This window comes from Equus przewalskii, chromosome 5 (assembly GCF_037783145.1).
Source record: "Equus przewalskii isolate Varuska chromosome 5, EquPr2, whole genome shotgun sequence".
NCBI lineage: Eukaryota > Metazoa > Chordata > Mammalia > Perissodactyla > Equidae > Equus > Equus przewalskii.
Window position 1 is genome coordinate 8,452,027 of NC_091835.1, and position 13,950 is coordinate 8,465,976.

The 13,950-nt window shown below is 59.5% G+C and overlaps 2 protein-coding genes across 2 annotated transcripts; both read right to left on the reverse strand.

Moving 5' to 3' along the window:
* Window positions 1–208: 208 nt before the first annotated feature.
* Window positions 209–4,380, reverse strand: FEV (FEV transcription factor, ETS family member). The gene is given in 4 exon segments (XM_008510535.2): window positions 209–1,060; window positions 1,063–1,544; window positions 3,538–3,612; window positions 4,329–4,380. Coding segments are annotated over 4 exon segments (726 nt in total). The 3' UTR covers window positions 209–943.
* A 4,840-nt stretch (window positions 4,381–9,220) lies between these two features.
* Window positions 9,221–12,253, reverse strand: CRYBA2 (crystallin beta A2). The gene is made up of 4 exons (XM_008510534.2): window positions 11,965–12,253; window positions 11,038–11,179; window positions 9,782–9,924; window positions 9,221–9,503 (listed from the first exon to the last, which is right to left on the reverse strand). The coding sequence occupies exons 1-4, from the start codon at window positions 12,123–12,125 to the stop codon at window positions 9,356–9,358; spliced, it is 594 nt and encodes a 197-aa protein (XP_008508756.1). The 5' UTR covers window positions 12,126–12,253; the 3' UTR covers window positions 9,221–9,355.
* Between the last annotated feature and the right edge of the window lie 1,697 nt (window positions 12,254–13,950).

Consider the following 13,950-nt stretch of genomic DNA (forward strand, 5'->3'; position numbering starts at 1 on the left):
GGGGCAGGTGGAAGGATGATGAGATGGGGGGAGGTGGGATGCCGGTGCTGGGAGATGGAAGTGGGGATGGGGTGGGGTGAGGGGCGGGTGGAAGGCAAGGTGAGGCAGGATGGTGTCGCCTGAGTCCACCCACCAGGGCTCCTTGCTCCCCTCCAGCAGCACCCAAGCCCGCTTTGCCCTCATTCTCTCCAGCTCTTTCTTGGCAGGCCTTTTTGCTCAAGCCTGAGCTGGGCACCTCACTTCTTTCCCCCTTTTCAAAAAGGTTCTGGTGCAGCAAAGAACAGAGAGAGGAGGCAGCGGGGTGCTCGTGAGCTTTAATGGGTCTGGAAAGGAATAGGAACACATCTGGCCGGGCCGTCGTGCGAGAGGGTGGGGGCGAGAGGGTGGGGGCGGGAGGAAGGGGGCTGGAGGCTACCTACATGTGTCATGGGGGCCAGTGGCCCTTAACCAAGCCAGCTGAGGTGCCGGGGAGAAGAAAGGGGACTGGGCAGGCCTCCACCATACCGGGATGGGGCAGCTCCGTGGGAGAGAGAAAAAATGAGAAAAGGTTTGGAATTCAAAAAAGTGGCGTCAAAATGGAGGGGGCTTCCAGGAGCCAGGCCAAAGTACAGGCGGAGGGGAGAAAAAGACAGGGCAGGTCCGGGACCCCCCTTCAGGGAGCTGGGGCCGAGAAGCAGATGGAGGTTAAAGAATAGGGTGGGGGGAGGCCACAGTCACTCACCCCCTCGCCTCCGGGGCTTAGGGGGTGACGCGGAGGAAATCCAGTGTTAAGGAAGATGGAATAGGCTTCTGGTCCCTCCCTTGGGGCTGGGCGCGGCGGGTGGAGTAAATCTGAGGTCAGAGGAACAGTGAGGGAGGCTCCGGGCGCCCTCCCCGGGACGGGGATGGGTTTGGACGACGCCCTGGCGTCTGGGGGAAGCCGCCCGGCACCCGGCCGCCCCGCCTAGTGGTAATGGCCCCCCAAGTGCGAGGCGGCGGCCACCGCGCCGAAGGGCCCGGGAGGGGGCTGCAAGCCGGGGCTGGGGTAGAGAGCAGCGGTGGCGGCGGCGGTGGCGGCGGCGGTGGCGCGGGGCCCGGGCCCGGCCAGTAGGAGAAGCCGGCGGGCGCGACGCCGGCCGAGGCGGCCATGAGGTTGAGTTTGGAGAGGCCGGGGAAGGGCAGCGGGGCGAGGCCGGCCGGCAGCTTGTAGAGCGCACCGTCCTGGGCGGCAGCGGCGGCGGCGGCGGCGGCGGCGGCGGCGGCGTGGGCGTGCGCGGGGGGCGGCTGGCAGGCCTGCGCCAGGCCCTGGAAGTCGAAGCGGTAGGCGTAGCGCTTGCCGTGCACCTTGCTCATGATGTTCTTATCGTAGTAGTAGCGCAGCGCGCGGCTCAGCTTGTCGTAGTTCATGTTGGGCTTGCTCTTGCGCTCGCCCCAGCGCCGCGCCACCTCGTCTGGGTCCGTGAGCTTGAACTCGCCGTGGCCGCCCTCCCACGCGATGCAGCCGGCGTTCGCGCGGTCCGCCAGCAGCTCCAGCAGAAACTGCCACAGCTGGATCTGCCCGCTGCCTGTGGGGAGGGGGGCGGTCAGCCACAGGCGGGATGAGGGGAGGCTGGAGGTGGGGAAAGAGGTGAGGTGGGAGACCCACCCAGCCCGGCGGCGGGAACCACAGGCGGGGGAGGGAAAGCACGCATCCAGGAGTGTAGCTGGGCGCACCTGGGGCGGCTGGCCAAGGCAAAGCTGTCTCTAGCCGTTACTGCGCTTTTGTACAATGGAAACACGGCTCCCATTTAGGAGGACACAACCCCACAGTTGCTTGGCTTTGTGAGACTTGTGGGCAGAGGGCGAAGCATTGCCTCCTCTGCCCGGCGGCAGCGGAGCACCAAAGCGCACGGCTCTCAGGGATGAGCAAGAGCTGGATATCAGCCCCTATTGCCACCGCGGCTGAGCGCCCTTATTCAGCACAGAGCCTGCACAACCCCACAGGGCAGCCTGGGCAGGCGGTTGGACCGCCACATGCCGCTGGACCACATCCAGAGGTCCAGAGGAAAGAGGCAGGCATGCAGCAGGACCCCCAAAGGCATACAGCGGGACAGGCCCGCCTGAGGTGGAGAAGATGTAGTGACTGGCTTCTTTGCTGCACCACGTCAGACAGGGATGGGGACAGTGCCCCCCATGTGGAAGAGGAAGGGCAGCTTCTGAAGGCTCCCCACCTCTGCCACTGTCTGGTGCGCAGGGCACTGCGCTGGCGCTACTTGGGTTCGTTCTATTTTTTCGGAACAGGCGGGATTTCCAGCGCAGGAAAGTGTCATGCGTCCCTGGGGCGATGCACAGCTCTGAGCAGAGGAGATGAGATGGGGAAACGGCCGTGCTTGGCTCCCTGCCTCCTCCCATCTTGGGCTGATCTCCAGGTTCTTCTGCCCCATCTGGATTTCGGGGTTGCTGGAGGCGGCAAGGAGGTTTTCCTGGATATGCCGCTGGTGAGAGAGTGGGACACCCCAGAACTCCCGCTTCCCTGTCTTAGAGCCTCAATCAGACAAGTGGAGAAAAATCTTGATACAATTACCCACCCACTCCCTACTCTCTTTTAGAATAAAATGGTTTTTCCTCGAAGCTGTCTGATCATTGCTTCAAATCCGCCCTGGTGAACCTCTTTTCCTTTTTCACTCAGAACCCAGATGCTGCCCTCCACCATAATGGCAACCCCAATCCTTCCACACCAGCCCAGCGAGGAGCTGCCCGGCGGCAGGTTGGGAGCATTGAGTTTTAGGGTCAGAAGCAAGGGAAGGTTTGGGTAAAAATGTGCAGCTGGCACCGACTGGGAGCGACATCAGAGGCTTGGAGACCCATTCCTGTGGGGCCTCGTGGTCCCTTTTGGATAAAGCAGTTGATGACCTTGTTTTTACTGCTGCCATAACTTGGTGAGATCTAGGGTGCCGGCCGGGTATGGGGCTCTGGGGAGGCTTTGCTTGAAAGGCCAGCCAGGCTCCGTCACCAGCAAGGCAAAGCCAAGGGTAATTTAGCAACACTGAGAGCACCGGCGGTGAACCTGGGAAGCCACTGCAGTAGCTTGGCCAGCAGACTTGGCCCACAGAGCCCAGAGGGTGTGGGCCAGTGGGGCAGGAAGCTGCTGGCCCCGGAGCTAGTGGTGACAGTGCTTGGAGTGGCCAGGGAATAATTATCCAGGTCCCCTTTCTTGACGGTGCCACAACCTTGCACTCCTGCTGCCAGCAGAGAAAGGAAGCCAGGCATCTCAGCCCCGGCCCCACAGCGGGGAAAACCATTTGCACCCGAAAAGGGCCGCAGCAATGATCCTCTCCATCCGCCCAGGCCTGCAAGTCCAGCCCTGGGATTCAGAAGATGCAGGAGCCAAAGGCCAGGTGAATGTCCCTCCCGGCCAGTCTCCCAAGAATCATGCCCTACCCGCCGCTTCCCAGAGCCGGGGTGCACATCGCTTCCACCCTCTGTCCGGGCGGTGGTGGTGCCCGTCATTTTGGGGTGGGTGCCCTGGCCCCCTGTCCACTGTCCTCGCCCCCACCCCTAGTCCTCGGGCCAGCTCACCTTTTTGTACCGCGGGGCTCAGCGGCCCCCACCCGGGGCTCTTCCCTTCCTTGAAGAGACCATCTCCGACGGGATCTGTGACGGCAGGGGAAAACAGTCAGGCGGACCCGGGCGGAGAAGGGCCCCCAGCCAAGGCTCGACGCGGGTGCCTTGGTCCCCGAGCGTGAGGCTGGGAGCCCGAGCCGCCCAGCTCCTCCTCTTGGAGCCTGGGCCGGGCGCGCGCCGCGCGGAGCCCCTCCATAACGCCTAAGTCAGGAAACGCGTCCAGGAAAAAGGAAATCCGCTTTCCGAACGGGCCGGCGTGAGCCTTATAAAGCCGAGCCGGTATTGCGCCAGCCGAGCGGGAGCGCGCGGAGCCCATCGGAGAGGAGACGATAGGAGGGTGCCTGGAGGGCTGGGCCGGTGGGAACACTCGGAACACGGAGGTGAGGAGCCACGAGGGCGCAGGGGCGACGCCCGGCGGACCACAGCCTCCCAACGTTGCAGGCGCACTGAATGCCCTGCCACTCAGAACACCCCTGCTCCCCTACCACGCTCTTTTGGCCCCTCAGCCGGCGCTCTCGGCCTCCCAATCTGCTCACTTCGAGTCCTCCAGACCCCACACTAAAACCCCAAAGCTCTCCCTCTGCCTTTAAGGTCCCTTAATGCCCTAAACTGCTCAGTCTTCCCAGCAATTCGAGTCTCTGGACCGCACCTCCTTTCCTTAGACCCCAACATCCCCTTCCCACGCCTGAGCCCAGACTTCCCGCCCAGGGTCCTGCTGCCTCCAGCCCCCGGCTGGTCCCTGGTACCTGGCAGGTACATGTTGATCAGCAGGGGCTGGGAGGCGCCGCTCTGTCTCATCGCAGCCAGGGACTGGGCGGTGGGAGGTGGGGGCGGGGGGGTGATGAGAGAGGGGGGACGCGTCAGGCTTTGCGCTCCGGGGCACCGATCCCCGCCCCAGGCGACTGCGGGTGACAGGGAGAAGAAGACGGCGCCGGTCCGGTAGGGCCTGGCGGGAGGGGGCAGCCCGGGTGTGGCGGGGGATGGAGGGGGTCCTGAAGCGATGCTCCCAGCGACCGTGCTGCTTGGAACCCTCCGGCCCCCAGCGCGGGCAGGGGCCGCAATTTCCGTTTTAATTAAAGCGCTGCCGCCTCGGCCCCCCGGACCCCGCCCCAGTCCCTCTTATCGCCCCATCGCAATAAAGTCTCCGACGAGCAGCGCAGCAGCCAAGCGCACCCGGCAGCCCCCCGCGCCCCGCAGCCCGGGAGACGCGCGGGGGATGGGCCTGGGCCTCGCTCTCTGATACCGGTCGGGAGTGCGTTTCTTTTCCGCCTTCCTGACTCTCAGCAAACAGCGACCGGGCGGGGTACCCGGCCCCACCTCAGACCCCCGGGGCTACAGCCCCCTCCTTCCCGCCCCTTCTCGCTCCCCTCACCGCTCTGCTCTCCTCCCCCTTCTCCCCCCACCTCCACCCGGGTTCCCGTCTCCAGGCTGCGTTATCTGCATCTTCACTTTTAAATTTCCGCTTCCCTCCCTCTCGCCCGTCTCTGCTCTCCGGCCGGGCAGCCGTTGCTCCCTTTATCTCCGCCCGGCCTCGCTTTCTCCCTCCTTCTCTCCCACTCTCCGCTTTTCCCTGGAGACACGATCTCCTTCCCTGTCTCCCCACAACTTCTAGTGGGTTGCCCCTCTTTTCCTTTCTAGATCTCTGCTTCTTCCATCCAGTCTCAGCTATTCCGACGTCCTCTCCTGTCTCCTCTCTCCTCTGTTCTACTTGGCTTCTTCCCTTCCTTTTCTCATTCCTTTGTTCCCCACTAATTTGTGGCATATTCCTTTCCACTCCCCCCGCCCCACCCAGGCCCCGCATCTATTGCTCTCCTTCTTTCCCCATCCCCTGTCATCCCAGCCTACTACCCACCATCACAACTTCCCACCCTGAGTGTCCTTTAACCAGGCTGCAATTGGCACCTTGCTCCAGCAGGAGTAGAAGGGTTAAAACACAAATGTGTACTGTCCAAAGCCCCCAACCCAGGGAGAGTGGAGGCTGAAATCCACTCTGAAAAAGGGGCAAAGATGCTGACTGTGTTATTAGCAATAACACAGTGGTTCCCAGGTGGCCTGGAGTCTCTGGGTACCTGTAGGGCTTCCTGGTTCTGGAGAGGCCGGCTAAGGAGGGATGCTAGCTGAAGATGAGGCTCTGAGCCTGCAGCCCACCTGCAACCATGCAGCACCAGGTGGCTACTGTCAGAATTGGTCATTTCAAGGCCTTTCTGTCCCACTGCTTCAGCCCAGGAGGTGAGGAGGCCTGGGACTCCAGGCACACGCATTGGAGTGGGCAGGTTTCCTGTACGACCCTGGTCCTGGGGGGGGCCTGACTGAAGATGTTTGGAAAGTCCAACTGTGGGCCTTCTGCAGGGCCCAGGTTCATTCCTTACTTGCTGTAACTACTGGAGAGTTTGTCCTTGCTGGTGAAGCCAAGGAGGAGTGTAGGAGGCAGGGTCTAGGGGGAAATAGGGGATCCCAGGACCCCAGAAGATCCTAAAGGGACAGGGATGCAGGCTTCAAGATGACATGGAATCTGGTGGGAGCAAAGATAAGAGGTTAGGATGCTCCCTGGGGACCAAACTCAGGGTTTCCCATGAGGGGAGGTCCCTGAGGGTGGGGCCAAGGTTCCAATCCCTCTCCTTTGTGCCTTCTTATCGCTTTCCCAGACAGAAAAAGAGGAGCACAATGTAAGAGCTGTGAGCATGGGGAGGCAGCGAGGTGCACCCACTTAATGCTCTCAGTGGAAGGCTGATGCAGAAGAAGGGAGAGGCGCTCAGAGTGCGGAATCCATCCAACATCCCAGCTCTGAACAGGTGAAGGATCAACAGCTCTGTGCCCCCACCTTCCTGAGGACTCAGGTGCTGAAGGGGTGGGTGGGTTCCAGGAAGAGTTTGTGGTGGGGGTGAGGAGTGTCCCCTCAACCCTATCTGGATCTTGGCTGTGCCAGAAATGAGACGACCTCCTCCATGCCCTTTGGCTTTTGGCTGAGTGCAGCCAACGGGAGAGTCCCGGGCAGCTTTGCCTCCATCCTCCCCCTACCTGGGTGGATGCAAGTCCTATAGGGTCCTGCAGACCATCAGCCTGCCAGGAATAGGAAGAGGATGGGAAGGTGAAAATACCAGGCCCAGCCTGGCGTCTGTGTCTCCACTCCTTAGTCACCAGGGTGGGGAGTAGAATCCAACTTCCTAGACTGGAAAAACCTAGAAGGTTCATGCTGGCAAAAGCTGCAGTAAATATGAGCTCCCTCAACCCCTCTGTTGTACAGGTGGGGACACTGAGACCTTGAGATGGGGAGTCCCTGTTCAGGGTCACACTGCCAGCTCCTGAAGTCAACTTGCTGACTCTTCTAGGCAGCCACGGATCCTTCTGGAGGGAGGGCAGCTCAGCCAAACACAGCAGACACCACGTTTCTCTTTGCCCATTGCCCACCCGCCAGAGCAGGCAGTGGGGAGATGGGCTGCTGGACTCGGAGGTTAGTTTTTCTTGGTTCTGGGTTCAACTCCGGCACCCCCATTTCCTAGTTGTGTGACCTTGGGAGAAGTTACATAACTTCTGTACATTATCTTTTCATCTATAAAATTGGGATTATGGTACCTACCATACAGAATTATAAGCCTTACATAAGGCGTTCTGAGTGCTCAGACAAGGCTCTGTGCCTTTAGCTATTGCTACTATTATCCCCCAAAGGGACAGTTAGGAGTCTGTGAGCAGGCAGGAACCCCAGACGCCTCTGGAGCCCACAATGGTTTGGGGCTCTGCTGAGGCCTGAGGCTTTTAGCCACAGCTTGGGTCAGCCTCCACTTAACAGCCTGGATTTGGGGTCAGGAGCCCCATGTTCAAGTCCTGGCTTTGTCACAAATTAAGTGTATGACCTCATCAAGGCTTCTCCTTCTCAGAGGAGCCCCAGTTTCTTCATTGACGAAAGGGCTGAAGTATGAAGATGTTAGGGAGATCAAATGCAACAGGGGCCATGGGCTCTCAAACCCATCCAGGTATAGAATAGAATTCACTTCCCACCTAGAGCTCTGTCCCTTGGTCCCCCAACCCAACCTCGGGATCCATGGGAAGAGGCTGGGGAAGGAGGGCCCTAGGTTGACAGCCCCAGTGCTTTTCCATGACACCATGAGCATTTTCAGGGGTTTCTCGTTGAATCCTCACAACAATCCTGTGAGATAGACAAGGCAGGGATCAGTAGCCCCAGTTTACAAGTGAGGGAATTGAGGCTCAGGGTGCTGTGTGATTGGGTCCCAGGTTCTCTGACTTCTGATCCAGGGCTCTTCCCAAGGGAGCAGCTGCCTGACTTTGCACAACTGGGCCCCTGGGGACTGTCCAGGTCCAAGTCCAACTGTTCTCCAACATGGTCCTGCCTCCCCTGTGCTGGGGCGATGATCTGGGCCATCTCTCCCCAATGATAGGTCCACTGGGGGCTTGAAAACATAAACATCCCTGAGGGACAGGATGAAGGGACCCCCAGGGCCTTGGAAGCCATGCCTATGTAGGAATGAGGGTATCATTAACTGGGCCAAAGAAAGAACTGGGAAGAAACTACACTGGTGCCAGGGGCTCTGTTGGCTGTTACCACTCAGCCCTGCCATGGCTGTGGGCTTCTGCCACCTGCCCCAGAACGCAGGCTCACTGTGGTCAGTGGCTGAGTGGTAACTCTCCAGCTCACTAATCCTCTGAAGACTAGGGAAGGAGAGGAAGACTGAAGAGGAGGTTGTTTTGAACAGCTGAGAGGAGGGGTATGAAAATGCTTTGCAAAAGCTGGAGCTCGAGACTGTGTAAAGGATTGTTATAGTTCAGCCAAAAGGTCTGGAGCCTTGGCTCAGAGACAGGAAAGGTACTGGTCTTCCCCCTCAGAGGGCCCTGGGAGGCAGAGGGACCTTGCACTAATTCCTCCTCTCACACCATTGCTCCTCTTCAAGGCAGAAATTCTATAAAGCTGGGAAAGGGGCACAGACTTCCCAGGGCTGGATAGAGAACCAGGGGGAAGATAAAGGCTGGAAATGCCCTGGGGGTGAGAGAGGAACCCAGGAGAGCTCCTGCATAGAGTTAAGAAGGCTCTGCCCAGCTGTGCCTGGCCCTGGGGGGGGGGGAGGGTGGGTGCAGAGTTTGCAGTTCAGCTATAAGCCTGCTGTGTGGCTGTGTGCACCCCAACTAGAGGATGGCAAAGCTGCCATCTGGGCTGGCAGTACCCCTGCCCCAAGCTGATGGGCTTTTACCAAGGAGAGGGCTGAAACTGGTTCTATTTAACAGGATCCTGGAGACATTTTTCTCTCTTTTTCTTTTTCGTAATTTTTTTTTTTTTTTTTAGGAAGATCAGCCCTGAGCTAACATCTGCTGCCAATCCTCCTCCTCTTGCTGAGGAAGACTGGCCCTGAGCTAAGATCCGTGCCCAACTTCCTCTATTTTATATGTGGGATGGCTGCCACAGCATGGCTTGATGAGCGAGGTGTAGGTCCGTTCCCAGGATCCCAACCAGTGAACCCCACACCGCCAAAGTGGAGTGCACGAACCTAACTGCTACACCATCCACAAGACAGCCCGATCTCTGAGATTCTTACCAGCAGTTTCCTCTGAGCTCCATCAGAGACTAACTACGTACATCCTAAGCCAGTTTATGCTCCATAGTCAAAGGTCCTGGAGCCTGAGGGGAGGATCAGATTGGCAGGGAGGGACCCTCAGAAGTATGAGGATAGAGATCACAAAGCAAGACACCAAGCAGGCAAGAGGGGCAGGCAGATTCAGGAGCCTTTATTGAGGGTCCTCTGGGGAGGTGCTGGGGCCGCGGAACTTAGTGCTGGACTCTCCGAATGGACTGCAACTGCCCGGTGTGGGCCTGAGTGCCGAATTCGCTGTAGGTACGGAATTCCCCACTGCGCCGGTCCCGCTCCAATACATACTGGTAGCCCCGGTAGCCTGGGTACTGGTAGGCCACCCACCTAAGCCAGTGAAGGCACAGGGTGGTAAGTAGGCTCTGCCCCACTCCCACCTTTGTTCTCCATTAGTAGTTCTCTTTTCTCAGCTCCCCCCTCTGCCCCAAACCACTGCTTCAGTTTTCCCCATGTGGATCTCTCCATGCCCTGCCCACTGCTCCAGGTCTTCCAAATCTCTCTTTAACATGTCTCTTAGCACCCCCATGACCTTTCCCCTCCGTCCTCCCTGGTCCCCATTTCCTTCTTGCTCTTCTCATTTCCCTTCTTCCAGCCCCAGGACTCACGCTCCAGAGCTGACTTTGATGGAACCCACATCCTTGCTGGCCCAGCCCATGGAGGGCAGGGATGGGTAGTCATCTGTGAGTTCAAACTTGGAACCCTGGAAGTTGTCCGCCTCAAACAGTGTCACGCGGCTGTCACCATGGTTCTGAGGCATAGGCAGGTGGGGATGGACAGATCAGGCCCTCCAAAGAGATGTTGATACATTCTCAGCCCCACTCCCCAAATCCCACTGCCCCACTCCAGCTGTGCAGACATTTAAGCTCCAAAAGCACTCTCGGGGTTCACTCCTTCAGCTCCATCAGTCTGGGGAGTTGAAATGCTCAGAGGTCCCCAGCCTGGTCCCTGGCTTTTGGTTGGAGGGGTGAGAGTCGGGGATTCCCAGAGATCCTTCCAAGGTCAGGGCTAGAGGGTATCTGGTAACATGGACCTGTTTTGCAGGAGGAAGATTCGAGGTCCTGAGAGAAATCTGGTCCATTCACCAAGGCAGTTTCTCTAAGGGCCTCATTGACGACCCACTCCCCTGCCCCGCACCCTGGGCACAGCCTCTCACAGGGTAGGGCCTAGCCAAGGGATGCTGGATGGCAGAGTCAGAACAGATGGGTCAGGTCATCAGTATTGGTTGGGTCCAGGCTTCCATAGTTCTAGGGCCTTCCCCCTGCAGGGCTCCTGGAGGGAATGGAGAAGCTGGGCCCAGTCAGCACCTACTCTCTGGACTCTGCTCCCTAGGCCCATGCCTCACCAGTACGGTATCCAAGCCAGCACAAATGGGAAGTGAGGTCCTCCCCTCCAGTGTATTTGATTCATTACCAGTCGTTTCCCCACCACACACACACACAATGACTGACCCTCTTCTCATCTTCATGTTAACCCTTGTGACCTGGGACAAGTCACTTTGCCCCTCTGAGCCCCATTTCCACACCTGTGTATGGGGCTACCAGCAGCCACCCCGACCTCACAGGGCTGTGTGATGACAGTGGCGCTCGCTCATGCGTGTGGACAACTGGACGTGAGGAACAGATGGTGCTCAGGCCTGGCGTGGTCTTGGCGCTGACCGTGGTGCTGATTCCCCGCGCCTGGCTCACGCCCACATTCCACACTTTCCGAGACCCTTCTGGTTCTGGGAAGTAATGCCATTACCACCCATCTAGGAATTGTGTCTACACAGTGGGTGAACGGCCTCCCCCGGGGCGCCATGGCTGGGCCAGGGTCTGGAGCTAAGAGCTGGGAGGCAGAGGGGGAGGAGGAGGGCTGTGCTCACCGCGCAGAGCACTGGCCGGAAAGACAGCAGCTGGTCGCTGTGGTGGCCGCCGCTGCCACTCCAGGCGCTCCAGCGAGGATAGTCGCCTTTCTCCAGAATGAACTGCTGTCCCTGGAAGTCTGGGTACTCAAAGGCCACCCAACTGGGGAAAGACAAGGGGCCCTGGGGAGGCATCTGCTTCAGCCTCATTCCTTCCTCTCTCTCCCCCTTGCTTGCTGTGATTGGAAAAACTGAGAAATTGGTCTTTTTCTCCAACGCCAGGCCCCTCCCTTGATGTACCCACTGCATGACAATCAAGCTCCTCCAGAGGCTAAAGACCCTAAACTGGCTGCTATCCGGAGTTTGAGGGGCCGAGGCTTCCAGCTCAGGGCCCCCAGGTTGGATAGAATTTCTCAAGTAATGAAGATCATCCCACTAAGCGCTCCTACCTCAAGGATTTAGGTGCCTGCAAAGGCACATGCAGCAGCCTTCTAGCCTGCAGTAGCAACTTGCAATGGCTCGGCGGCCTCAGCTCTCCCGAGGGCCCTGGGCTCTAGGAGACCAGGATGGGAGAACGGAAGGGACTTGGCTTCTTTTGTTAAACGAGGCGCAGAGCTATCTAATTTTGCACAGAGAAAAACTTGGGGAGGACAAAACTACACTGGGAACCCCTTCGGAGTTCAGGCTGGCTCCACAGGGGACTCGCAAAGGATCGCCCCTCATCTTTATCTCTTTAGCTCACATGAGGATACATTCTTTCCCATGATTTGTCTTGCGGCGTCTGGGGACTTCGGGGGAGACCAAGGGCTTTTCCGTGTTGGTGGCTCTCTCACAGGGCTTACACTCTGGGGAACGGAGAGCTGGGAGCTGAGGTCCCAGGCTAGGAGCTTGGGCCAGGGGAGCTCGGCACCCCCCAACCAGCCCAGCTTCGCTGGGGCGATCACTCACGCGCCGCTTTCGACCTTGACTGAGCGCACCCTGCGCAGGCCTCCGCGCTCGCCGATGTTCGCGCAGTCACTCAGCAGCCGGCAGCGGCGGCCCTGGAAGTCCTCCTCGTCCCAGAGCGTGAGGCAGGCGGGCGCGGGGCCCGGCGCGGGGGCGCTGCTCATGCCGCTGCTGGCGAGAAAGACCGGACGAAGTGCTCAGCGTCTAGCGAGCCCCCTCGCCGGCCCAGGCCCGCCCAACGCGGGTCGGGGGTAAAGAACGCTGGACCCGGGCAGGCTTGGACTTGGGCTGCTAGAGGCTCCCCTTCATCTCACCCTCCTCCGCCCCGAAAAGACCCCTCCCAAGCACTGCGTATTCACCAGGTGGGTGAGCGCGGTACAGAAGGAAAATGGAGAGGCTGCGCGCGGGCCAGGCGTGCGGGCCTTTATACCAGGCCTCGCCCCTCTCCCCGCACCCTCTTCCGCTGGGGTGGGGGGAGCTGAGTCAGCGGGCTGGCTGCGGTCAGCTCTGGTGTCCCCTGGGGAGCCAGAGGCCTTTCCCGCAGCCGCCGATCTGGCCCCAGCCCTCGGGGATTACAATGGAAAGTGCTGAGGCACACGTCCCACGCCTGCCGCAGCCAAGGCTGACTCCGCTTTTTCTCTTTTAGGGGCCTGACCCAGGAAAGGCGCACCCGACCTCGGGACAGAAAGCGCTCTCCCTGGCCCAGACCCTCAGGGACGGAGGTACCAGGTCACTCTGGGGCCTAAGACAGCGCATTCCCAGCTCGAGGCGCGCAAGTTCTTTCCAGCGTCTAAACACCTCTCCTTCAGCCCTAGGTCGGTCGAGGGGGAGACGCTAGAGCGGAGGTAGACAAGGCTCTTCGCAGGCCACTTTCCTCAAGCCCCTCAGTCCTCTTCTCCTGGAGGATCGGTCCATCGCAGCCCCGTTCCTCACAAGTTTGAGTTCCCAGACCCTGCGCTGCGCTCCCGGAGTTTCCGTCGTGGAGGGGCCGGGAGGAAGCGAGGACCAGGACTTCCCGCAAGGCGGCGCTGAGCGCAGGAAACCTGAACCGCCCCAGGCAGAGCGCGGGTTTACAAATCGTTTAGGAATAATAGTAACAAAGGGAGTGGCTCCCCACCGTGGCGAGGGAGACCATTTCAACCCGAGCGCGGCCGGGCCGGAACGCGGCGCTGCCAACCGCCAGACAGAGCTCCAGGGTCTGGGGGCCTCGGTCCCGACGTCTGCTGAGAGCCGGCGGCTGATTACTGAGCGCCTTGAAGTTCAGGCCAGGCGCTCTGCTCAGAGCTTCTACGTGCGTGCGCTCGGCTCATTCTCGCCCCCAGCCGATGAGGCAGGCGCCGCAACTGCCTTACATTTCACAGATGCGGCGACCCAGAAGCGTTCCGGAACGTTGGCGAGGAGGTGTCACAGCTGAGAAGTGGCCCAACTGAGATGTGAACCTGGGCTTCTGTTTTGACTGAAGGTCCTAGGCTCCTGTTCCCAATCCCAGTGCTGGGTGTTGGGGCGGGGGGGGGGGGGGGGGAGGGGGAAGGGTGGGGAGAGGGGGAGGGAGAGAAGGAGGGGGAAAGGCTTGAGGCTCCCAGGCAAGCTCCAAGGAGGACATTTCCTCATAACGTGCAGAATTTTCCAGACACAACAGCCTTTGGCAAAAGTGTGAGTTTTCCTTAATGGAAAAGGTATTCCTGGCAGAAGCGGAAGGGGCGAATGAGAAGGGAATTAATATTTTGTTGTTCCCATGAGCCAGATGCTTTCCTTATACACTCAACAACAGTCTAGTGAGGTAGGTTTGGGTATACAGATGTGGAAAGTGAGGCTCAAGGAGGTGCAGGGCCCTGTCCAAATTCACATAGCTAGCCAGTGTTGGAAAAAGATTAGAACTTAGACCTTTGACTCCAAAGTTAGTGCTCTAGTCACCCAACCTCCTGTGAGTAAAAGGACTCCCAGACCGCAGGCAGCACTCCAGCTCCTGGAAGTCTAGCCATGCCGGCT

What these genes read in the sequence shown, in the direction of transcription:
- CRYBA2 (XM_008510534.2), bottom strand. Translation starts at nt 12,125, where the DNA reads ATGAGCAGCGCCCCCGCGCCGGGCCCCGCGCCCGCCTGCCTCACGCTC. An exon ending in GTCAAGGTCGAAAGCGGCGC is followed by an intron (nt 11,180 to 11,964) that starts GTGAGTGATCGC and finishes GTCTTTCCCCAG; the next exon opens with TTGGGTGGCCTTTGAGTACC. An exon ending in ATCAAAGTCAGCTCTGGAGC is followed by an intron (nt 9,504 to 9,781) that starts GTGAGTCCTGGG and finishes TCACTGGCTTAG; the next exon opens with GTGGGTGGCCTACCAGTACC.